The sequence below is a fragment of the Grampus griseus genome (assembly GCF_964374135.1).
Source record: "Grampus griseus genome assembly, chromosome: 12".
Lineage (NCBI taxonomy): Eukaryota > Metazoa > Chordata > Mammalia > Artiodactyla > Delphinidae > Grampus > Grampus griseus.
The window spans coordinates 86,560,935-86,586,010 of record NC_139006.1 but is presented as its reverse complement, the minus strand read 5'-3'; the positions used below and the strand labels follow the sequence as shown (position 1 = coordinate 86,586,010).

The 25,076-nt window shown below is 53.1% G+C and overlaps 1 protein-coding gene across 5 annotated transcripts in view; it reads left to right on the top strand.

Moving 5' to 3' along the window:
- Positions 1–25,076, top strand: part of MBP (myelin basic protein) — a 119,656-nt gene that overhangs the window by 60,747 nt on the left and 33,833 nt on the right. For all 5 annotated transcript variants that reach the window (XM_082668016.1, XM_082668019.1, XM_082668018.1 and 2 more), the window contains one exon: positions 22,553–22,974. In XM_082668016.1, the coding sequence (XP_082524142.1) occupies positions 22,553–22,974 (422 nt within the window). The remainder of the gene's footprint in view (positions 1–22,552; positions 22,975–25,076) is intronic.

The following is a 25,076-nucleotide window of genomic DNA, read 5'->3' as shown; positions in this document are numbered from 1 at the left end:
TAACGCAGAGATGAAGTCAGTCTGCACGTACGTTTGTTGACTGCACAGCGGTTGCTGTGTTGAACTTATTCAACTTGTAGTTTCCCAGCTGCCCGATGGAAAGTGAGACCTCGTCAGCTTTTCCTTTTACACAGGGCGTAGCCTCCCTCCGCCTACCCCATGATTTAGCTCTGTGGTTTGGGGCAATGTACTCCCTCATCTTTCTGTGTCTTGGTTTCCTCACCAGCACGTAGGGGTGATAACAGAGCTGCCCGTGAGAAATAAACGAGCTGGCACCTGTGTGTCACTCCCGTCTGCCACGTGACAGCTGTTGTTATCAGACAGGTGCCTACATGTGTTCCTCAAAGGAAGCAAAGCTGTAGTTAACACACTGTCAGAATTTTTTCTTGCTTAAATTTTTATCACAGATGATCAGGTGGTCGTCAAGGACCTCAAGGCGTTTTTAGGGCATATTGGTGATTCGTTTCATATGCAAATTGAAATAAACTGAATAATGAGCTTCCTTGCAGCTCGGAGCCCATTCAAGGCTCACGTCTCTACTTGGGACCTTGTGTCTCATTCCCGCCACACCCCAGGCAGCTCAGCCCCCAGGGAGGGGAAGTGGGTGCCCCTCCGATGGGGAGGACCTGGGAGAACGTGTGTGGCCTGAGATAGTGCTCGGCCAGGTTTGGAAGAGACTCGGCCACAGACAGATCTTTTCCCTGAGAATTTTCATGTAGCGTTTAAAAAAGAAAAAGAAGTTGCATTTTTTGTTTGTCTGCTTGTTTCCAAGAACCTTCCACAAGGAAATCTTTTTGAGATGTTATTTTAGGTAATATTTTATTTAATATATTCTGATTATTGGATTAAGTTACAAAATCAGTAAGTAGCAGTCATTACTGCTTAATTACTACTTAATTACTACATTACTACTTAATTTTACTGATGTAAAATTCTATCTCAACTCAGTAAGGAACGTAGGCGAGGGACCCACTCTGTCCTGCCCTGCAGACTCCTGTTTAACTGTCCCTCCCCAGATATGATCAATGCCCTTCAGAAATGATCATTGCACAGCCTTTTTCCTGAGAATGTTTGATGGTAGCCTTAATGTATTGCTAATTGCGATTCAGCTGTTGCCTGAGGTCTTTTATTCTTACCTAGACAAGTGATAGAATCGATACTGTATAAGGGCGTCTTTGGGGTGGATAAAAATCATAGAATCAAAACCGCAAGTTGAGAACTCGAAGGAATATTAGAGTCCATCTCGTCCACCCGGTCACTGTGTCGATGAGGGTCTGACAGCCAGGACAGTTAAGACAGAGGCCTGGGGACACAAAAGGCAAGGTTGCCGCCCAGCGTCCCTGGCCCTGCTCTGAGCCCCACCAGGAAAACGGTGGCTTGTCCTGGATGGTCCTTGGGGAACAGAGACGCCTCTCATTTGACAGATAGGTTAAAACAGTGACACATCGTAACGCGTTATTACTTCTCTGCGCGTTTGAGTGAGAATGAATATGATGCTTTGTGTCTTCCGAGTACGCGTTTGCCTGTTTGTGCTGCCTGCTTGTAGTTCCCGGGCAGCCCTCTGGGGGCGCGCTCTTCCCGCTCTCAGTGTGTGTATTTCTGGCCGAAGCCCCCCTGCTCCCAGAGGTGCTCAGGTGATGCTCCCGTGGTGAGGCGAGGCGTGTTCACGGCCAGCGGAACGTCGGCTCTACTCGGCAGCCTCTACCACGGCGGGAGCTGCCGGACAGATGTCTTGGCATCTAGGATTATCTTGTTTCTTGAGTGAGGCCGTATCATCTGGTAAATGGGAGTGTGGACCCAGACCTCCGGGCCGGGTCCTCAGCCTTTCTTTCCATGCTTCAGGTTCCCCTGTGTGGGTGGGGATCCCAGTACCGCTGAGCTCCGGGCTGTCGTGAGCGAGCATCGGAGTTAAACAGTCCAGGGAGTGGCGGTGCAGGTGAGCAGGGCAGGTGCAGGGCGGGGCAGGCGGCGTTGCCCGCAGCCCCTCCGTCGCGGCGGGGGGCGGAGGGTGCCTGCCGGCATGCTGCCTTCTCCCAAGGGCCCGGCCTCTCAAGTGAAGCCCCCGGTGACCTTTAATAGTCCACATACATATACGGTATTCGGTTTTACATACATGTTTAAATTAAATGTGCGTACCTGCGTGCCGGTTTCCTCTTTTTCTGGATTTTCTGCTCTGAGCCTCATTTTCCTGAAGATGAAATAGATCATCAGAGGGAAACGGCAGAAGGGAAGGGCCCAGTGAAGACTTACCGATGTCTCAGGAATCTGAGCGCTAATGTCTCCTGGCCCCTCTCCCACGAGGACACGATGGGGGGTGTTGCCACTGTGGTGCTCGGGTCCCTTGTGTCCCAGCACCTGAACAAGCTCGCCTCGCTCACTGAGCCGGCACCTACCACGTCATGTGGTCCAAGCCACCATCAGGGCTCACCTGGATTCCTTCAGGAGCCCCGGCTTCCATCCCGACCGCTGCCCGCGCACCCGCCCGTCTGTTCTCAACGCCCCTGCTCAGAGCCCTTCCCGCCCTCCCTGCGGGCCGGCACCCGTCTGACGGCACCTCGCACACTCCCTTGTCTCCTCCCCCGCCTGCTCGCTGTTCCTGGAGCGCAGGGCCTTTGCACGGGCTGTGCCCTCCTCCTGGGATGCCGCACCCAAATGACCAGCCCACTTAGAAGAGAGCTGCATTAGGACAGTTAGGCTGTGCCGACCTCTCACACGGGCTCCCAGGCCTCAGAGCTCCACGTCATAACTTCCCCCGTGTCCCGCCCCAGCAAGGACAGGCAGGAGGCCCCCTGTCAGCAGTGACTCGGAGGCCCGGGCTGCTTCCATCTGCGGGGTGGGGAGCCAGAGGCACGTCCCCTGCGGGGGACAGCACATCCGCTGAGGTTCCACGGGGCCCCATCGCACGACCCAGTCTGGCTGCCAGGGACCGAGAGGAGGGGAGTGGAGGCGGCCTCAGCTCCACCACCTGCCGTGGCTCTCGAGCAGGCGTCTGCAGCTTGCGTGTTGTCTGCCCCCCGACTGCCCCGATCCAAGGCCCTCGCAGGAGCTCGTCAGCATCTGCCGATGATGGAGGGATGGGTGGGACGCCACCTCCCCCTGCAGCCCATCCCCTCCTCTCACTAGGACACCTTTGCAAACTGCTGATTTTCACCAGAAGCGCCCCCCGGATCGTGTGACCTCAGGCCTGAGCTCTCCCTTCCTGAGAAGTTCTGCCTCTGGGCCGCTGCTGAGCGAGAGGTGTACGGAAGAGGGCCAGGCGGGTGGGAGGAGCCCGGGGTCCAGGTGGCTGCCTGGTGTCTCCTGGGACGGCTGAGCATGTCCCCTGGGGACCCGCAACGCCAAGACCGGGATGAGCGCTGTGGTCTGGGAGGGGGTGAGGCTCCCAGTGCACGGCGAGCTGGGAGGGCATCAGCCGGCGCCGGCGATCAGAGTCGCAGAGGCCACAGCCGGCTGTCCAGGCGCGTCCCCCACTGGTCCTGGCCTTCAAATTAGAATGTGCTGCTGAGAGCCACTTGAGGCCAGCAGAGTCACAATAGGGCAACAGAACCATTTCCAGAACAAAAGGGGAACACAGGCCGTAGCATGGCACAGACCGCAGCTGTGACGGGCTTGGCCAGCAGAAGGCGCCGTGTCCCAGCCGGGACCCCGCCCGTGGACCCTTCCCCTCACCCACTGCCACAGGCGAGCCTGCTGGGTCTTGGGTCCCCAGCTTGAAAGCACCCATATTGGCTTCCATCAGGAAAAGTGACTGTTTCCGATTTCCACCTCAAGCCAGCCTGAATTTGTAACGTGGCCCTGGGAGCTGGCGTGTGGCCGGGGCGCTGTCACCTCCGAGTCCCCGGCCAGTGGCCCGGCAAACCCGAGGACAGTCCACCTCGAGGGCGGAGCAGGTCGAAGGCACCTTTCCCAGCCGGACCCTCCTCCTTTGGCCGGTTCAGGAGGTGGCCGTGGCCTTGCTTGGACTTATTCCAATGGGGGAGGGGCGCCTGCGTCCTTCAGGAAGCTTTGAAGGGTGAACCTCACCTTCCCTCATTCCCACCAAGGCCATTACTATGAACGCTGTCTAACTGAAGAAGGTCTTCCGAAAGGCGCGTGAGGCCTCTTGTCGCGCTCTGGTCCTACGGGCGCCGCAGGCCAAGCGCGAGCCGCTCCCTCACCTCCCCCAGCCCTTACCCGTCGAACCAGAACTGGCCCTGCCCCGTCCACACCTGCATGGCTGAGTCCTGCTGGCCACGTGCGGTCTGCCCCGGGGATGTTAGGTGTGACAGATCAGGAAGGCTCTCACTGGCCGTCACTGCTCACCTCTGTCTCCCAGGGTGAGGGGACCGTGGTGGCCGCCCTGCCCCTTGGCACCTGAGGGTTAAGGGGAAACCGGCCCTGGGTTCGGCCCAGGCTCCATGTCCTGTGTCACCCTCCCCATACGAGCCCAGATCCAGGGATGGAGGCGCAGGCCCACACCTGTTCCTGCAGGTGACCTAGCCGTACCTGAGCTGGGACGACAGTGGCAGGTGGGCTCGTACAATAGAGCCTGGACATGACTCGGTTGGGCAGCTCTCATGGTGTCATTAGAGAGGTGACAGCCAATCAGAGGTGTTCCTGTCATTCCCCAGCAGGTGAACTCTAGGTAAATTGGTGGGATTTAGGCACATGAATATTGGAATGTTTCGTTAGCACACTTTTTGCATCCAGGCCGTTTTTATTTCAAGGCTACAATATAATCATTTTCCAAGTTATATGAAACTTAGGTAGGAAGGTACTCCTTCTGCCTTCATTCCTGTCTCTCTAACAGCCAGGACCCTACCCGGATAGTTGAACTTTATACACTATCTTAATTAACTTGAAAATTGCCTCTAGCTGAAATTCTGTATTTAAGTTGCTTCAAAAAATCGTGTCTTAATGTTTCCTTTCTCTCTCTGGAATGTTTGATAAGAACCAAAGACACTGTGGCCCAGGGTTATAAGCGGAGGTCCCGTAACTGGAAGGCAACTCTGTACCAGCATCTGATTTGCCGCAGGTGGGGGGACAGGGGGACAGGAGCCTTGCCTCCAGGTGATGCATGACTTGTGATGCCTCACTTGCACAGCAGCTGCCCCAGTGCTTTACGGTCTCCAGGGTAGGCCTGTGAACGGTCTATCTTTCTGGAAAGCAAGTGCAGTTCCAGCCACAGAGAAACGGAATCTGACTCACATCCACGTCCACCCACACGCATTCCCGTAAACACACTCCCTGTCTCACGCTCATGTTAACGAACACACTCGGTCAGGCACACTCTCACACACGCACAGGGGAAGGCAGGACCGGAGGGAGGGAGGGAGGGGCGGCCCCACGTCCGAGCCCCGGGGTGGGCGCGCCGCTCGGCTGCAGGCTCGCGGTGGGGACCACGTGTGGAAGGTCGAGGCAGCCGCGCCCAGCGGGGTGTTGCTGGCAGGATCTTCCTGGCAGTTTCCTCGTGGGCAGTTGTTCGCTTGTAACTGAAGATGAGAGGGCTGTGTGCCTTCAGGAGGACCCGGGGAGCCATCTCCCGAGGGTGGGCGTCAGGGAGTGGGGAGTGTAGCATCGCCTTGGGCCGCAGTTCCCGGTCCTGGCTCCTCTGGTCCCCGGGGGTCTGCCTCGCGCTTTCGGGGCTGCTGTCCGGTCCTCAGCGTCGTTCTCACTCACCTTTAGTGACATTGAATTAAAGAAGTGACCCCCTGAGATGATGAGGGGTGGGACGCCAGGCCGGGGGCAGCGGGAGAACAAAAAGGAAAGTTTCAAAACCAGTGCGGGGAGGGAGGGAGGCATGGGTGTGGCTCTGAGCCTCAGGGTCAGAGGTGGCCCCAGGCCCCTGGGCAGTGAAGGGTGTGACCTGACCCCAGGAGCACTTTGGGTTCCACACTTACTCTTTAAAGGATCAGGCACCTGGAATGCTCAGCTGCGCTCTGACTCACTCACAGAGACATCCCTTGAAATACGGTACGGAACTGGCGTAAGTTCCTCCTACGTTGCAATTTCTAAGCCATTCAAACAGGAGCATTTACACTTGGAGGTGTATATGCAGCCGGGTTCCAGGACCAAGACAGCTGCCTCTGAACAGAGACTAATAGCACAGCTCAGAGAGGGGGTAGTGTGCAAGCGGACGTGTAAAAATCGTTGTGCTTTAGAAAGCCAGTGTCTTCACAATGATAAAATATTATCTACAGTTTTCAAATCGCTTTTATTTTTGCCACCGCTTCTCTCTTCAGCGCGATGCTTGAGGCAGGAGAGGAGTCTCCTGTCCCAGGTCCATGTCAGTGAGTAACTCCCAAGTCTGGAAGTATCTCCCTGGGACAGTAGTGCCTTGGGGACGTGTAACTTCTGGAGGCCAAGAGAGGAGCTGGAAGATGGAGACAGTGTTGCTCATCAAAGTCTGTCGCTCGCGTCGTTGCTGCTGTCAACTCCACTAAAGAACGTCAACAAGGACAAGCCCTGCCCTTAGCAAGAGGCCAGAACAGCACTCGTTTCCATGGCTACACAAGAGAGCGTCCTTTGGTCGCTAGTTACCCAGTGACAGTAACTCTAACACATCCCAGGCCCCGCTGAGCCACCTCACATGGTCTTTCCTCGAAACTTGCAGGAACGTCAAGAGACAGAAAAGAAAACCAGCCTTTGCTTTGTTAGGGTTTGAGCAGACACCAGACTATTAAACCCTCCATCTCCGTAAGGCATGGCACAGGGACTGTGTTCTTATTTTTGAAATAAGAATTACTCATTCCACAAATATTTACTGAGCCATTTCTATGTGCCAGGCGAGGTCTCAGTGCAGGGGTGCAGCAGTGAGCAAAACGGAAAAACCCTGTTGACCTGGGTTCGGATCCTGACTCTACTGCTTAGTAGATGTGTGGATTTTGTTTTGACCTCGCTGACCCTCGGTATTTACAGCTGTGAAATGGGGGTTGTGATGCCTGTGATGTAGCGATGGGGGGCCGGGGCGGGGGGGCGGGCGCAGGGGGTCCAGTAGAGACAAGTACCAGTAAAAGACCTCACACAAGAGTCCGTAAGGATGAAGCTCACTTTTCCTCCTTTCCGTCTTCTTCCGCTTGGCGTGGAGCCTCTGTGTTTCACCGACACTTCCTTAACCAGGAATCAAAGTTTCCGAGGATTCTGTCCCTGTCTTTCCTTTACTGATGTGTCAGCCCCTGACTGTGGAGGCAGGACACACAAGGGACTCTTCCAGGAGAGCGACGCTGTGAAACCAGAGAGCGTCGAGCGAAACTTACATCAGCTTCTTAGGCAAATAGCACGTCCCCCCAGGGGAGCTGACATGCGTGGAAGGGCCACTGGTCCACGTGCAGAGTCAAAGGGGCTTAAAGAGAGAAGAGGCACCTGTGACCCTTAATCGATAGTTCTGCACTTTGCGGCTGGCATATTTCATACTGGCATTGCTTAACGGTCACGTGTTAGAAAATTAATTTTTAGGCTTCCAGCTTTTCAGTTCATTGTTTTCATCAGCACTATCATTGCAGTTTTTGCACAGAATTTTTCTCTGAAGAGTGATACACCTAATTCCTTTATGGCATCGTATATACATTATTCATTGAGATGTTCTGATATGTAATCATCAGAGATACATTAATTCTCTGGCATTTGGCATTAAGTACTAAACGTCTCTTTGCTTCTCCCAATTGCCTTAAAAATATGATTGAATACATCCCCTTGCATCTTCTGCTTTCTTTTCTGTTTGGTTGAAAAGCTCTGTTGAAGCAACAAGTGAGTAAAATGAAGTAAGATGAAGACTTCCTTAATTGCTTTTATTTTTAACACCTTTTTTGAGGTACAGTTTACATACCGTCAAGCTCACCCGTTTTAAGTGTAGAGAGCAATGGTTTTTAGTCTTTTCATGGAGTTGTGCGACCCTCGCTGTAATCTAACTTTAGAACATTTTTTCACCTAAATAAGAAAACTTGTCCCCTTGTTGGTCCTTCTCCGCCCTCCAGCCCACCCCCCTCGGCCCCCAGCGACCACGAACCCACGCTCTGTCTGTGGATTTGCTGACTCCACACGTGGCAGGTGGCCTTCGGTGGCTGGCTTCTTTCACCGAGCACCACCTTTTCGAGGTCCATCCACGCTGTGTGGTGTGTGTGTGTCAGTGCTTCGTTCCTTCCTGCGGTGGTCCGTGTTTTGCTTGTCCACGCATCGACTGCTGGCCGTTCGCGTTGCTTCCGCATCCTGGCCGCTGCGAGTGGTACCACCAGGAGCCCGGTGCTCCGGGCCTCGGGGGGCAGACGCCTGCCAGGCTGGCATTATTTCGTCTGTTGAGCTCCAGAGGGCAGGGCTGTTTGCCTAGACCTTCAGTTTTATGTCTGTCCTTTGCATTTGGGTGTTCAGTAAACCTCACCCCCCAGAGCTGAAATCCATCCGAGTGCCTGATTCACTTAGTCCGTGACGCAGTCAGGCTTGCTGCTGGCCGAGGCACGGGAGACCCTTGGCATTTCGCTGCGTTGGAGATTTCCTGCCTCTGCAGACCGTTGTGGCCTGGATGAGCAATCAAACCGGAGTCCACTGACCCGCCTTGAAAGTTCATGTCCCCAAGCCCGTACTTACCTGCACTAAAGCAACCCTCCCCGACTCCCATCTTCCAGAAGCTGCCTCTCCCTAAACTGAAGGAAAGGTGGGAATTCTAAAGAGAGGCCCCGAGACTGGAAGGAACCACAGAACAAGACCGACGGTCATTGAAAGTCTCGGCTTCCCCCGGGGACCGTGTGGGGGGTCGGCCTGCCCCAGCCGCTCCGCCCGGCCTCCCGGTACACGGGGGAGTGTGGCTTTTAGGGAGAGCTCAGAGGCAAGGGTTTGACAGGATGACCCTGCAGGCCCAGCACGTGTTCCTCTGACCTCATCCTGAGCCTTTTCCTCAGGATGCAGGACGTTTGCAGAGCAGGACGCACTCAGAGTTGGGGACAAAGGGGGGCGGTGATCTGAAGTGCTCTAGCAGAACCGGCTGTTTTGCTTGTGCAGGGGTACGTTTCCATCTCTGCGAATGTTCCCAAGGAGCCGTCATGCCAGCCTCATGAGCAGATGTCTCTGACGCTCCTAAGACTCGAAGGGACCCTGGGTTTCCACATTACCACTAAATAAAAGTGTGATATTTAACAGATACACACACACACTGTTATCTGTAGTTAACCTGCAGTGTGGTCCAGCCATTTGAATGTGCAGATCATTAAGTATTTGGTACATTCAGTTAATAGCTTACATCAGTGAAACACTCTCCCTCCTGTGCGTCCCTGACACAGACGTCAGATCTACTCACAGGCTGGCCACTGACCCAGGCTTCAACGCTGCAGCTGAATTTTTCAAATGGTGCCTTCCTGCCCCGTGTGTTCCGAGAAATGCTCCCTCAGAACCAGTGTGTGGTCGCTTTCATGTCTCACGGTCGTGCGGGAGGCGTGGTTCTCCTTCCTGTGTGTTGCCTACTTGCCATTATTCAAGCAGTCTCACTACTAAGTAGCACTTTTTCTAATAGAAGGAAAAAGAGGTTAGATTCATAATAGTAACTTTTAACTTTGGAAATACCTTTGGTACAGGAGATGGAACGTTCTGAAAAGTGTGGGAATTTGTGATGACTTATCACCAGTGATCCCAGCCCTTGGGGGTAACGTTCTAACCTGCGGTGCTTTGCGGAACGTTCTAACCTGCGGTGCTTTGCGGAGGTCGGCGGTGATGCTGCAGGTGCTTCCTGTTAGGAAACCTGTCCTTTAAATGTCTCTGCTGGGCGGCTGTCCTCAAGCAGTGGTGCTAATTCGTAATCAGTGTCGCATTCCCCGTGGTCTGTGATATTTACGTGGAGATTAGGGAGCAGTGGTGCTAATTCATAATCAGTGTCGCATTCCCCGTGGTCTGTGATATTTACGTGGAGATTAGGGAGGCCAGGGCAGTGCCCTCTGTCCACTTGCCGTTCTCAAAGGCTGCTTTGTTACTGTCTGTCATCCGCCTTCTCCAGCCAACGCAATGTTCCTTTTCTAATGGGAAAGAATAAGCAGATTAACTCCAGACGCATGACCTGATTACTTAGAAAGCAAACCTCAGTCATAATATATCAAGATCATATTCATCCATTGATCCGTCTATCCGGAGGTGTCTTGTTGCAAAGGGCAGCCTTTAACCACGGGAGTGCCTGCACACACACACACGCATGCGCGCACACACACGCACATGCACGCACGGACGCACACACATGAACACAAGATGACAACCAAAAAGCCCTACAGCCATCCTAACCATCGTTGTTAAGGAAACAGACATTTCCATTTCCTAGAAGTAAATTTATTGAAAAAGAAAAAAATCACAATTGTTTTTAACAAATGTTTTTCTTCTGCTTTTTAACTTGATTTTAGCCTTACGGATCTGGTTTTGTCTATTCACACGGCACATAATCCCTGGGTGCCCTAAGGTGTAAATGAACAAGGAGCCCTTCGGTGGGGACAGACTGGGGACAGTCAGCTGCAGACCGGGTGGGAAGGTGAGCACAGCCCGGCGGTGCGGAGGCCACCGGCCAGGGAGAGTCCTGAGCAGGGCCCGGCCTCTGGAGGCTCCAGGGGGCCTGAGCCGCCCCTAGAATGTCAGACCAGCGCGGCCGTTACCGCGTGTCCCCGCGGAGCTGCCTGGGGCCAGCAGGCCGTGTGGGGTCCCTGGGCCTGAGGGCTGGGTGGCAGGGCTGCAGGGCAGCAGTGGAGCTGACACTTGGAAAGCATCAAAGGGGAGTTTGCCCGCAGGGCGAGTTTCGCCTTCGGCCCATCAGCAGTGGGCAGGCCCCGAGGGTCCTGAGCACGGCGGACGGTGCCCCTGTCCTCGAGGCTCTGAGCGGACAGCCCTCGGGATGCAGCACGTCCGAGACAGGGCTCGCAGGCCTGGAGGAGGTGGGATGGCAGGGGCGGCCCCGGCTCCCACACTTGCCTCTGCAGACGTTTTCCCGGGTCGTGGCCAAGCCCCCGTGCTCTCAGGCCACACAGAACCCCCGTCCGGGACCTTCCCTCCCTCCCTGCCTCCTTCAGCTGCCCCCCTGCTGGTCTGCGTGGGCATCGGCCCAGCTCAGCGTCCACAGGGCCCAGGGGGAGGCACCTTGTCCCGAGGAGGTCATGGGCGGGTCGTCAACGTTAAGACCCTGAAACCCTTCCGTCACCTCGACTTGAAACTGGGTGGAATAGCAAGTACAGTTGGTATCTAGAGATCAGCCCCGGCTGCCAGCGTCCAGGGAGGGGACTCATCCTGAAGGAGGTGGGGTCTCCTTGGCCACAAGGGCAGAGGTGAAGAGCAGCAGAGTCAAAGATGCAGAAATACGGACGCACCTGATGCGAGCGGGCTGCCACGACGGTAGTAGGAGTTGGGGTCAGGGAAGGTCAGGTAGAGTGAGATCCGGATCCGGATCTGGGAGCCCTTGGAAGCTGGGCCGGCTGACCTGTGAGATTCCCGCCCCAGATGTCTGGGCCTCAGGTGGCACACGTGAACACGGGGTTTAGACACGTGGATAGATCCGCCTCCGCGGGACCGACATCCCTTCTCACTGTGCTCTCGGTGCTCTCGGAAAGCCCTGGGATGAACTAATACCCCTCCCACCACGGCACTGAGCAGTAGCTCAGGGCATCACAATGCAAGAGCGTTCGCGGGGATTAACAGCTTTATCCCCAAGCGACCACTTTCTGAGGACGTTTCATGCCCTGCATTTTGACATGTGTAGACCTTCAGGCCAGAAGGGACTTTGCAACCTGCTCCAGCCCTGCTGTGAGCGATGTTGGCCTTGAGTGATCACACGTGAGCAAGGCAGCGATACCGCCTCAGTGCCCAGGGCCTGCTCCAGCACCTGGCAGGTTACACCGTGCAGTTGCATCCTTCCGATTCCTCAAACCAGGGTCCCTCGGAAATAAACCAGGACCTGTAGCAAATGATGTCAAATTGTCTCTGGGATAAAAATGTAAAATGTGACAGTGAGACTCAGGAGATCAGATTTTCTTCAACTTTGGAGAACTCTGTAATACTCACACATCCATGTATGTGTGTACGGGTTCATTTTCATGATGTGGAAATGCTGACTTTCTACGTTTGATAGTTTCCTTATGAAACTATCTGATTATTCAAGGTTCATGCAACAAAACCTCAAAATAGATTATTAGAGGCACCCATTGTGTTTAAGTTAGAATTTTCATAAATCAGTCTTTTAAAGTGTCTACTTCTACTGCATGAGAAGATAGGGAATATTTTCCATTTCTTCAGTCGGATACCTTCTAAAATGTAAATGGTGTCTGATTATATGATCATGATAAACGGTCTCAAAACGATATCTAAAAAAGAAAATAAACCAAAAAACTCATGAAAATATTAGCATGCACTTGACTAAAGCAATATATATCTGGGAACAGTTAAAACAGCAGATAAAGAGAGTTTACCTGAGAACATTTCTATAATTGGTGCTTGGAGTGTTTCCTTTATTTCCATTTATCTAATTGTTACGTTACCTTTTCTTAAGCTGAACAATCATGTTCTACTGCCTGAGGATTTTTTTTTAAGTATTTCACTGAATATTTCTTCACTTACAGAGTTTTCAAGTTATTTTTATCCTTAAAAAAGAGCAGTAGCTGACACTAGCTGGTACTGGACTGGCACTGCGTGGGCACTGTCTCAGCGCTGGGAGGCCGCCTGTGAAAAGCAGACATTGTGTGAAGCGGCCCCCATCTCTGCTGCTAGACATTTGACACCATTGTTCCTGCGGCTTCCAGGGACAGACAGTGCTGCAGGACAGATCTGCAACTGTGCCCAAGAAAAGATCTAAAAATAACGTTCTCAGTTACTAAGACGATAGCAAATGTGTCGATTAGTTTTTGCATTGTGAGCCGTGGACTGTACCGTCCCCTCAGCTCCTAGAGGCCAGTCTCCAGACCCTGCGCATGGTCCTTCCGTTTCTAAAAACAGCAGCACGCTCCCATCTTTCTCAAACCTGGATGACAGTCTCCCTGACCACCAGCTGGAGAAAACCGTGCCTTCCAGAGGCTCCTGTGGTTGGTGAAACAGTCCCAGAGAGTCTCCCTTTTGCCATAAGACATAACACGGTCACAAGTGATACCTCATCATAGTCACAGGGTCCACACACTGAGAGAAGAGGGAACAAGGGGTGAGGATTATTGGGACCCATTCTTACAGTTCTGCCTACACAGGCATGAAGTGAATATTGGATGGATGGATGGGTGGGTGGATGGATGGATGGATGGGTAGGTGTATGGGTGGGTGGACGGAAAATGTATGGGTTCTTACACAAGGTATTCCCAAACTAGTTTTATAAACATCATAATAATAGCAACAGTAACAAAAGCCCCCACTGAGTGTTCAGTGTGCCCCGGTGCTAAGAACACTATTACGTGCACCTCAAGTGCTTGTCACAACAGTGACCTGGGGGAGCTCCACGTGTTCGTTCAGCCTTGCCCATGAGGCACCCAAGGCATTGAGAGATTAGACCTGTGGTCAAGGTCACATAGCAGGTGGCAGAACCAAATCAAAGTCTGCTGGGTGTGGCTGCAGCAGACTCTGGTCCTGTAGTCCAAGTTCAGTTTAACGCTACCAGCATTGGTTGAGCACCACTGTGTAAAACTGGCCTAGGGGTAGGAGTACCTGTTTCAGCTTATTTGCTCCCCACTGAAAAGCAAGTGTTAGTGGTGCCTGTGATGCCACCTTCTCGGGGGGATCCTGCAGCCGCTGCGAGTCTGCGCAGAGTCACTGTGAGAATCCCCAGAGGCTGCACAGGGAACAGAACCGTGTGAATACCGGGCTCTTTGGAATCTCATCACCTTGACACCAGCTGGGTACCGTCGTGCAGTGGAGAAGGTGCAGACTCGGGGGGGAGGGGTGCCCGGCTCCGGCTCCGGCTCCGGCTCCGCGCGGGGCTGCCTCGCCCGTGACCCCGTCCCTGCTGTGGGAGGGTTTGAGGGGCCAGCTGTTTAGAGCAAATAAAAACTATATGTTCTGGGTCCACAGAGGAGGCATTCGTGTGAGATGTGTGGGTTGGCAAGATTCGTTTGTGGCAAAGTTTTAAAGAAATGTCTGCAGGCAGCTGCGGGCGGCCGCATACCTCTCATAGATGCAGAATTTCTGCCGGAGCAGATCCACAGGCCACAACCATGGGCCTTTTTGTTCCTTCGCCCTCCCTGCTGACCCTGAGTGCAGCGTGCCAGGAACAGAAGTATTCCACACACAAGGAGGGTCCTCTTCCCCCGGCCCACGCTGGCAAATTCCAGGGCTCCACGGGCCCAGGGGCGTGGCCAGCTCCCCTGCAGAGAGGGGCCCGGCCCTGCTCAGAGGGTCGCAGGCCAAGGGCCGCGGGTGATTGTAAGGGGCGGCTCCCTCCTGCCCTTCCCCCCACCCCACTCCCCGGACCGCACGCCTGTCCCTGTCGCGTTAACGTGAGGTTCTGCCCAAGGCCCTGAGCTCACAGCCTGGTTGTGGCCGTCGGTTTAAGGCAGCCCCTTGAAGGACAGGCGCTGCAGGGCCTGCGGGCTGCTCCCCGCGGCCGATGCCTGGCCCTTCCGGGCGGGCTGCTTCGGGAGGAAGGACGCTGGGTGCGCGTTCAGGCCGAGCCCAGCAGACCCCATGCCTGGCGGCCGGTGCGGTACCTCCACCCGCAGGATGGAGAGGGGCTGACGGTCCAGACGGGACAGGCACGGTGCTTTCTTATGTGGATGGTCACGTGAGATGGCCCAAGATGTTCTTCTGTCAGGTAACACGTATCAGCAGGCCCAGAGAAAAGTTACGTGGAAACTCGACCAACTTCATACCACCAACCAAAAATGAGAATCCCGGCCAGGACTCAGGCCTACCAGATGAAACGATGTCCACCTCCTTTTTCTGTAGCTTCCCTGATACAGAATCTCTGCTTGGCGGGCAGTGGGGGCGGGGGTGGGTGGAGCTGGAGCCTGTTTCTGCAGAAGGAGGCCAAGGTTCTGCGTGGTCACTGATGGGCCGGGAGGGGACGGGCAGGGCAGGCGAGGCAGGGACGGGCAGGGCAGGAGGCTCTGCGGCGGTACTGCGTGTCCGCAAAGCTGCCTCGGGCAAGAGTCCTGCAGCAGCAGATCCAAACCATCTCCCCACCACAGGAGCCAGCTGAGAAGCAAAATTTCCAAAGGCCACTGGAGGACAGTTGTGTTGTCTATTTCAGTTTCGAGTTCTGAGCTCCTGCCTCCTTGTTCCTGAGCTGTAGGAAACCCAATCACCTTCTCGTGGTTTTCTGGAAATAAGACCTCTTCTGCAGTGGGCTGAAGTACTGGATAACTTTTCTTGCGTTCTTACAACCATCTCTGGATCCCTTACGTTCTTCTTGACTCTCAGGAAGGCCGTGTGACCTCAGATTTCCTCTCCCCTTCTGATTCAGGTCACCCGCCCTGAAGGGCTTGACCTTGGGGTCACACATTTGCCAGGTCAACTGGTCCCAGTGAGAGAGGGCCTGAAATAGTGTCAGTCGTGCTAATCTACATTTTACAATGGTGTCGATGGTCTCAATGATCTTTAAGATGACATCTGATGGGAAAAATACGGAAGAACAATATAAGTTATAAAGCATGAGTTTAAAAGCAGCAAATCGAAGATCAAAACACTAAAGATTTCCTCCATTTTGTGGATTCCACAGTGAGAGTTCCTTCCATCTGTTCCTTAGAAACGAAGGATTCCTATGAACAGTTATGAAAGTAGCAGCTTTGGTGCTTTCGGGCTTATGGATTTCTTTTTGGATAATACTTCCTAAAGCGACTATAAGCTGGGAAACCAGGTTGCGAATCACTTTAGGGGAAAACTGTGCAGTGCGCCAGGGCAGCGGGGCTCACAGCCGCTCTAACTTCTGCCCCTGTGCATCTAGCGGAAAGTGCGCAAGTGCCCCAGAGCCCCGTCCCCACTGTGGCTCAGTGCCCTCCCCACCCAGGAGGGTGACCACCCCATTCCATGCAAGGTCGCTGGGGTGCTCAGGCTCTGGGTAATTTCTGCCTCGGGTATCACACGACGTTACAGCAGGGAAAGGATTGGGACGGTGGGGTCCCGGTGACCTCCTGAGCACTGCCTGAGCTCCTAGGAGCCCTGGTGCCGGCAGCTTGGACGTGAACTGTACGAACCCCAGCAGTTCCTTAGACAATCGTCTCTGCTTCAGGCCCTATAAAAGGTAACCAGGAAGCAACTTGAGGTGGGCTTCTATGGGGCGTCTATAGGAGATTGAAGCCGGGTACACTGTCCTTGTCAGACCCACCAGGAAGAAGTGGCAGAGACAGTAAACTGGAAATCCATGGTTTTGAGCCAGGAAAAATCCCTGTGATGGGGGACAGACCTAGCAAATCAGTTCAACTGTGACTTTAGTTTCTGGGTGATTTTTTTTCCTTCTGTAATTTAAAATAGTCAACTAAAATTATCGTCTGGGCTACAAACCTAATTAGATAGGCCACCAAAAACAATTGTTTTTAAAACCAAGCAAAAAAAATGTAGGTACAACCAGTGAGTCTGATCCCTCAAAATGAAGAAACAGATTTTATTTTCTATCAAAATATCTGAATGGATGTCATGCGGGGAAAAGTGTATATGTATAATATATACTGAAAGCCCCTCTGTGGGAGCTTGTTAGAGGTCGGTGGCAAAGCGAGAAGCTCTGAGGGGTTCAGTAGAGGCAGCATGGTATTCGGGTTTTGGGACTTCTGCACGGGTCGGGGGGAGTCTGTTGGAACCCTGGCGCGTCCCAGCCCTGCCCCTCTCAGGAGGCCACCAGCAGCGCTGGACCCAGAGCCTCCACTCGAGGTGGGCCTGTGAGGTGTCTGGATAGATGCAGCCTCTTGGGTCAAAAAGTGACCTGAAGACATGGCCCGGCCCTTTATTCTGAGATGTGATGCCTTTCCTGTTCTTTTGATACCCAAATTCCCTTTCTTTCTTTAGTGAAATGTAGGCTAGTACGTGGTAGTTACTTGTTTTCTCTTTATAGCTTAGCTGTAAATAAAATAAAAGCTTCTCGAAGCTCTGGATATGCCAGTGTGAAGACCTCACCCCCAATTTTTACTATTTTACTGGTCTGTGAAGTCTGGGAACCTCCTGTTGAGATGGGAATGATGCCTGTAAACAAAACAAGCCAACAGTGACGCTTTGCAGAGGGCTAAGCCTCTACCACACATTTTTAAAGTCTGTTATTGGCAAAACCTCTAATTGGGTGAGTGATGGTCATTTTTACCGTTTCCAGTCTCATTAAAGATCTGATCAGCTGTGAAGATGAAATTTTATTGAACTTCCCTGACGATTCCTTATGGAAGGATGATCCCTTACGATCGATCCCTCTCTAATCATAGGAAGAAATGTTAAATTAATTGTAGTGAAAAGAAGAACACTTTTATCTTATTGATAGGTGGTTTTCATTTTGTCGTTAACTTTAACAGACTGACGCACTCACGGAGGGGATTTCTGTATTATGTGTTGTTCTGGTTTGATGAGCGATACAGCCCTGCCTGAGAAACTGAATACATCCTTTCTATTCCTGTTGACCTGAGAGCCTGTGGCATTTGGAGAAACGGGCAAACTCAGAAGGTGAAGCCGCAGCCCATGCTCACGCTGACCCCTCCTGATAGACTCAGGATGTTCCCATGGTGGTGGGAACAGAGCTGCCCGCCCGGGTCAGCGCAAAGCTGGGAAAAGCCCTGAGTTCCAGCGGGACAAGTGCTGTCCCCGCAGGCGCGGCTTCCCGACGAGAGCACTCAGGGCCACAGGACACCGGACACCGAGGGTGGCAGACACCCGACACCACCACGCGCTCCAGGTCATCAGCATCTTTGACAGTGAACTTCCCTGATAATTACGTGGTCTGAGCTTGGGTGAACAGGAGGTGTCACTGACCGCGTACACTGCTCGGTTAAAGGGCAAACCTAGTTACTGGGAGAATGAATAACTCACTGCCCACTCCACCCCGGCCTGTTAAAAAAAAGAAAAATGCAGAATGGGGGGCCATCCTATGGCTTCTGACTTTCTGGGTCTGGGGTGCGCCTTGGCATCTGTGTGTGTCCTCACGTTTGTACGCACACACGCGTGCACGCATACATGTGGTTTTGATGAAAGTTGGTGATGGAATATGATTTCCATGGCTGTGATGGAAAAAAGCATAAGACACACAGTCTAGGTAAAAACAGTCGTATTTAAATATAGAACAAGATTCACTTCATCATCACAATTTGAGATGATCTTATATGAATATGTGATGTGTGTCGTTTTCTGGTTATAGCAAAAATGATATGGAATCATAGAAAATAATGATTTTCAGGCTTCCTCAACTCAGCTTTTTTGGGTGTTAACAGTCATTAACATATTCTGCCAAGAGCAGCTGATGTAGTAAATTGTGGGCAGATGTATGCGTGCAGGTCAGGGTGGGGGGGAACGGAGCCCCGCAGAGTGCTGGGGGCTTCCAGGGCCGTGTCTTGCAGGAAGGGCCCAGGCTGGGCTCTTAGCTCAGGATGGCAGCGCTCTAGGATGTCCCTCCATCTCTCCCGGTCAGTCCCTCTGTTAAACAGAAACGTTTTAGCCATCGGTCATCTGCAGTTACATGTGACCCTGAGAGGCAAAACCTAGTGCCAGTTCAAGCCAGCAGGGGCTGGCGCAGGCTTGCGGGGCGCCCAGCTGGGGATGGTCTGCGGTCGGCAGGACGTAGACGGCAGCTGGGGACCCAGAATGAACATCACCGCCTCCGTCGAGTCCTGTTTCACTTTTCTCTGCCTCGGTTTCCTCACATGAGTAAAAGGGCTGGTAAAACGACCTGCCTCGCGGGGTTGCTGGTAACGCCCAGAGCATCAGCGAGCGCTCAGCTTTCCCTGTGGGCTGTGACCGGACACTGCGTTTACCGGAGGGGTGGCCCTGGGGCGCACCCAGCACGCCTGATCCCTGCGTGTGCTGCTGAAACGGGCTCGAGGTGCCGGAGGCCAGCACGTGGCTGCCCCTCCCCGTTCAGGACCGCAGATACCAAAGGCGGCTCGGGGCCCTTGCTGCGGTGCACGGGGGTCAAGCTCAGCCTCCAGGGCCCTTCTCGGTGACGCCCTGCAAGCCCTGTCTCTGGGCAGGTGGGACGCTGAGGACCCACAGGCCCAAGTGATGCTGCTGAGACCTTGGGCTGGAGCCTCCCTCGGGTGGTGACACCTGTGAGTTGCTCTAAAGAGTAAACACCGCCCCAAGGTCGCCATCCTGCTCTGTGGGGGGGTCTCTGAAGGCCCCAGAAGCCACCCTCCAGCCGGTGACGTCCTCTGCTCCTTAGAGACGGTCCAGGGAGCAATTCGTGATTTAATATCTCCACCCCCAGAAGTCCAGTGCACTTCCCTAAGTTTCCTGAGGTCATTTTAGCCATTAGATGGAGGTGGGGTTTTTTAAGACATTTGTGCAACTTCCTGTAGAATTTGTACAGTAATAGAGGATTACAAGTGCATGTTTGGGCAGTAGAGCCAGACCTGTGCCTCCCACATTGTGCACTAGAGGCTTTGCTCCAGACAGAGTCTAAAGAACTCTGCCCTGGGCTTTAACTCGACTAAAGCTGTTATTAATCGACAAATTGAAGCTGCCCTTGTCCCGACCCAAAATGCTGCAGACCCACAGATTTCAGCTTCTCCCTGTGCTCCTTGCGTCCTGGGAGAAGCTACTTTCAGGACACAAGCGCCCTTCTCTGTGCTTCACAAACACCCGTATTCAGAGACACAAAAGCCAACTGTTGTAAAAATATTAGCATTCAGAGGCGCTTGTGTTTCGTTAATGCATTTAATCATGTACAATATAGCGACTGTTTCCCCTTTACATGTGCATTAATTTATGTCAGCCACAGAATCTAAAGCACAGCTTGAAAATCAGGCTCGCTCTGTTGCAACCTATAAATCAGGATTGCATCCCTGCAACAATCTACAGCGTTGCGCCGGCCACAGCATTCTTCATGGTGCTTTTTCACGTTGCTGCGATACAGTGAGGGGTTGGATATGTGATAAATATCGGTGTTCTCGTGTGTTCAAGTAACCAGTGGTCATAAAAGACGTGGCATATTTGTAAGGCCTGTAGCGTGGCCGGCGTTAGGCACACCTGAGAGCTGTGTGCACCCTCTTAGCAGCAGAAAAAAGACCCCGGGATCACAGGGTCTGGCTGTTTGCCTGGTACTTGGTCTCCGGCAAACGTTTATGATACCCGTTGGGAGCCAGTTACTCTGCTTTGGAAACAGAAGTCAATATACTGACTGCACGATGAGTGTCACCCACGGGACAGTCTCTTGACCCCTGTGACTTTGTTAAAGGAGTGTGGAATCCCTCGGGTTTTGTTATTTATATATTTGTGGAAGTAGGGGTTGTAGATATAAAAACTCCCCCGCATACATGTAACAAAAGGAAAGACCCTGTTGCAATCATCCCCCAGACACGTGCCGTTCCTTCCTGGCACCCCAAGGACATGACCTTGGCCCTGCGCCCTACCTCTCCCTTGACCATAGCCCCTCCCACCTGTACTCACCCGCACCTGTGCTCACCTGCAGGCTGAGCCTTCTCCTCCCTTGAAGTCTGGTCCCACCCACACCCCAATCCTTGGCTGTCTCTGGGCACTTTCTGCGAAGAAAACCCTTTGCCTCAGCCCTTGAAGCCCTGCATAGTCTGGCTGGCCTGTCTTGAATCCTCCTCCTCTCACCTCTTCCCTCCACCATCCCCTCCCCTTTCCTCCATCATCCCCTCGCCCCCTCCCCCCACCATCCCCCTTCCCCATCTACCCCCCCTCCCGCTCAGCACCTTAAGCCTTGCACGCTCGGGCTCCAGGCCTTCCTGCTTCTCCCCAGGGAACAGGCCAAGCTCGTTCCCGAGGACCCTGTCCTGGGCGTCCTTCTCTGCAGAAGTTCGTCCCCCCCCCCCGGCCACCCCGCCACCCCCAGCCCCGTCCTTGGCCCACACTCCCGTGTCGTCCAGCGGTCCCCTCAGGGGGCCTTCCTGATGCCCCTTACCCTGCTGTTTCCTTTCACACCGTTACTCAACATGAAACTACGCGTTGTGCCTGTGTCCTGTGGCAGCCACACAAATGACCGCAAACTGGGCGGCTGAAAACAATAGGAATTTCTACCCTCTCGGTTCCCAGGTGTGGTCAGGGCAGCGCTCTCCCCGAAGACTCGGGGGGAGGGTCTGCCCCGGGTCACCCGCCTCCCCGTGTTCCCGGCAACCCTGTCTTGTACACACACCAGGCCACGGTCTGCTTCCATGCCACGTGGCCTCTGTGTGTGTGTGTCTGCATCCAAATCCCCCTCTTCTCACAGGGACACTGGTCATTGGGTCGGGGCCCACTCTACTCTAGTGAGACCCCATCGTAACTGGATTACATCTGCAAAAGACCTAACCCTCAAATAAGTTCACGTTCACAGGTACTGGGGACGAGGATGTAGACACACCATTTGGGGGGGACATTATTCAACCCATAACGTTCGTTTTCATCTGTGTTCATGCGACAACGACCACATCTTGTTCACCTAGTGCAGGGGACATGACACTTGCTAGGTGCTTGGTAAGGATGGGTGGCTGGGTGGGCGGATGGACGGGTGGATAAGTGGATGGAAGGGTGGTTAGCAGATGGTCGGGTGGATAAGTGGATGGAAGGATGGATGGACGGGTGGATAAGTGGATGGACAGGTGGTTAGTGGATGGATGGGTGGATTGTGGGTGGATGGATGGATGGATGGATGGATGGATGGATGGATGGATGGGTGGGTGGTCGGATGCTGCCGGTAAATGCTAGTACATAGATTTCTGGGCAGTTTGATGGATGGATAGTGTGAGTAAAGCCACATTTGCCGTAGGTAAGTAATAAACTTTGGAGAAGAACCTAACTACATGACATTCATTTATACCCACCCGTGGTAACTGAGAGCAAGATGGAGGTATTGTCATCCTCGAGAGAAATCCTGTGTATTTTTGTAAAAAGCCAAGGGAGGATGGTGCGCCACGTGAACTACCCCGTCTCCACTTAAACTTTCTGGTTGCTGCTGCCTGCAGAGGAGAAGCCAAACCAAAGTGTCCTGAACAAGCAGCGCTCTCTCATGCAAGAGGCCTCTTGTGGACTCTGGGTACTAAAGAGTTCTAAACGCCCCATTTCTTTAAGGCATGAATTGCAAAAGGTGTGGGCAGTTCCACTTTCAGCAAGAATGCTAAAAATACCTTTTGTCAAATAAGTGCTCCCAACACGCTTTGCTTAAGCACCAGTAGCCTTTTAGATGACAAACGTGCCGTCAAGGCACCTGCAACCCTGGAGCCCCCCAGGGCAGGCGTGGCAGCACCTAGGGGAGATTGTGTGCCTGGCCCTGTTTGCTCGGGAAGGCCCAGTGCCGGATCTGGAGCACCTGAGACAATTCCCAGGGCCTCTGAGACACAGAGCCGCCACCAGGATGCTCGGGCCGGATGGGCTCTGCCCAAGGCAGTCCGGGGCCGCGTGGAGCTCCTGGCGCCTGCGCACCCTGTGGATTTGATAGGAGACGGCCGGTTCCCCAGCCCGGGAAGAAAGCAGCATTGTCCGTGCCCCGCTTTGCACAGCCGTATTCATATCTCACTGTTGTTTGCAGATGTGGACCAGAACAATGGGACCCCCTTGCAGGACACAGCGGTGACAGACTCCAAGCGCACAGCGGGCCCAAAGAATGCCTGGCCGGATGCCAACCCAGCTGACCCCGGGGGCCGCCCCCATTTGATCCGCCTCTTTTCCCGAGATGCCCCAGGGAGGGAGGACAACACCTTCAAAGACCGGCCCTCAGAGTCAGACGAGCTCCAGACCATCCAAGAAGACAGCGCAGCTGCTCCCGAGGGCCTGGATGTGATGGCGGCTCAGAAGAGACCCTCCCAGAGATCGAAGTACCTGGCCTCGGCAAGCACCATGGACCACGCCAGGCACGGCTTCCTCCCCAGACACAGGGACACGGGCATCCTCGACTCCCTCGGCCGCTTCTTTGGCGCGGACAGGGGTGCACCGAAGCGGGGCTCAGGCAAGGTGAGCTCTGAGGAGTAGAGGCGCATGCAGGTCGTGCCTCCCAGGTGGTGTAAGCGGAAAAGGAAGGGAATCTGCAGGTGAACTCAGCCGTTAGAGGGAGTACAGCCTCCGTGCTGTCTGGGGAAACGTGTTGTCCTTGTTGGAGATGCTTACGGGTTCCTGGGAGGGGCCTGGGTCACGGCTTTCGATTTTTCCACCCTCTCTCCCCTGCTCACCAGGGATGCGGTCAGGATGTGGTCCGGGAAAGGAGAACGTTCTGAATTCACATCTCAGGGTGGTGTGGACGTGGGCACTGTGGTCTTTCGTGTCTTATGCTTGGGGGCTTTAGGGCTGACGTGGCTTCTGCTGCCCCCGCTTCGGGGCTCCACATTGGGCTATTGCCAACGCTTTCCTGGACTCAGTGCCGCTAGCTTCGTGTTGCTTTGCAACAATGATGTGATTGAGGACTTTGGAACAAACTCGAAATTTAAATTCGCCTTGAGCAGACGTTCTCTTTTGTCTGAGTTGTTTAGGGAAATAAATGAGTGTGAGGGATTAAATGAGTGCGTCTGTGAATCAGAACTGTATTAGTTTGTTATCCCATTCATTTGAATGTAGAATTTGTGAAGTTTCATTATTTAAATGTTCTGTAGATAAAAATGTGTCACAGGAGAAAACTGCTCCTATTGTGGTCCGGTTTGTGAAAGTGGCTTCTGGACTAGATTGTGAAGAGATCATCTGTGGCTGCTGCTTCACTGAAAAGCTAATCCCCAAGTGGCATTCCGATAGCAAACACATGGCACGCGCGGCACCTGGAGTTTAGAGTGTTGGATAGCTGGGTGATTTTGGAAGGAGTGAGGTTTTTCAAAAAAGTCCCTGGTTTATTGGGTGTGCTCACAAAACACCTAAGATGCAGCTTTGCTTCTGGCTGTGCCCTGTGCTTATTCTGAAAGGCCTTTGGGAAGTTGTAAGGGGCTTTGAGTCGAGTGTGGAGCAGAGGCCCTTTCATGGTGGTCCTATAACATCATCAACACTGGGGCACTGGGAGTTCAGGAGTTTCTCGAATTTGCTTTAGTCTCTAACTACAGTTCTTAAAATCAGTGACAATCCTGAAATGGTTGGAGATAAACACAGATGTCAGCTGCGCCTTTTGTGTGGTGTTAAAGGAGCGCTGAGCTTTCGGGGACCTGCTGGGAGCTGAGATCTGTCACGTGACACGTGGCAGGACTTCCTGTGAATAACTCCATGTACCTTTTGTGCTTATAGAATTCATTTTCTGATTGGTTTCTTCAGTGTCCTGTACTTGGGGGCAGTCTTCCCTCACCCTGAAATGTGGGTCCTCTCACCTATTTCTAATGCCGATTTCCATCCGAGATGCTTTATCAAGCACGGCTAGCAAACCACACCAGACCCTGACTGCCTAATCAAGTCTTGTTATTATGCAAAGCACCCCGTATGCATGCTGCGTCGACAGTTTTGAAACCTTAAACTATTCTGCTTAACCCAAAGAACAGGAAAAATAGATTTAAACTGTGCAGAAGAGACGAAGCAGTTGGATATAGCATATATGCAAAACAAGCTTCATTTCGGTGGTAATGGGTTAAGTTAAAATCAGATCGTGAAAGCGTTTGTGTCGACTGTTGTGGCCTCATCTCATACCTGCTCGTCTTCCTTTATGTAGACGTGCAACCTTGACCGCATCGAGTCTGATAAGCTTCAACAGTTTCAAAGAAAAGATTCCAGCCTCAGAAGCAGGCATCCACTTCACAAACTAGTCTTGCTAGGTTATCAAGGATTCAGAGAAATCAAAACATCTTCACAGGATTTTGAAACGTAAAAACAATGCTTAAATAATGGATTTAGAACTGTTGAAGTATCAGTTCTGTTCACTACTGGATGTTGAGTAAAGAACACTTTCGAATGAGCAGCCTTGCCCTTTAATGCCAAAGAAATCCATTAGAGTTCGAGTGCAAAATCGTATCCGTAGTTGCTTATTGCAAACCCAGGCTAGGGATACATTCCTGTCGAGTATCTTTGCTGAAAGTGCGCAGTGGGCCTTACTGGCAGCCTTACTCAGCTCACCTGTCTTACTGTGGATTCTTTGTTCACTTTTAAACACTGGA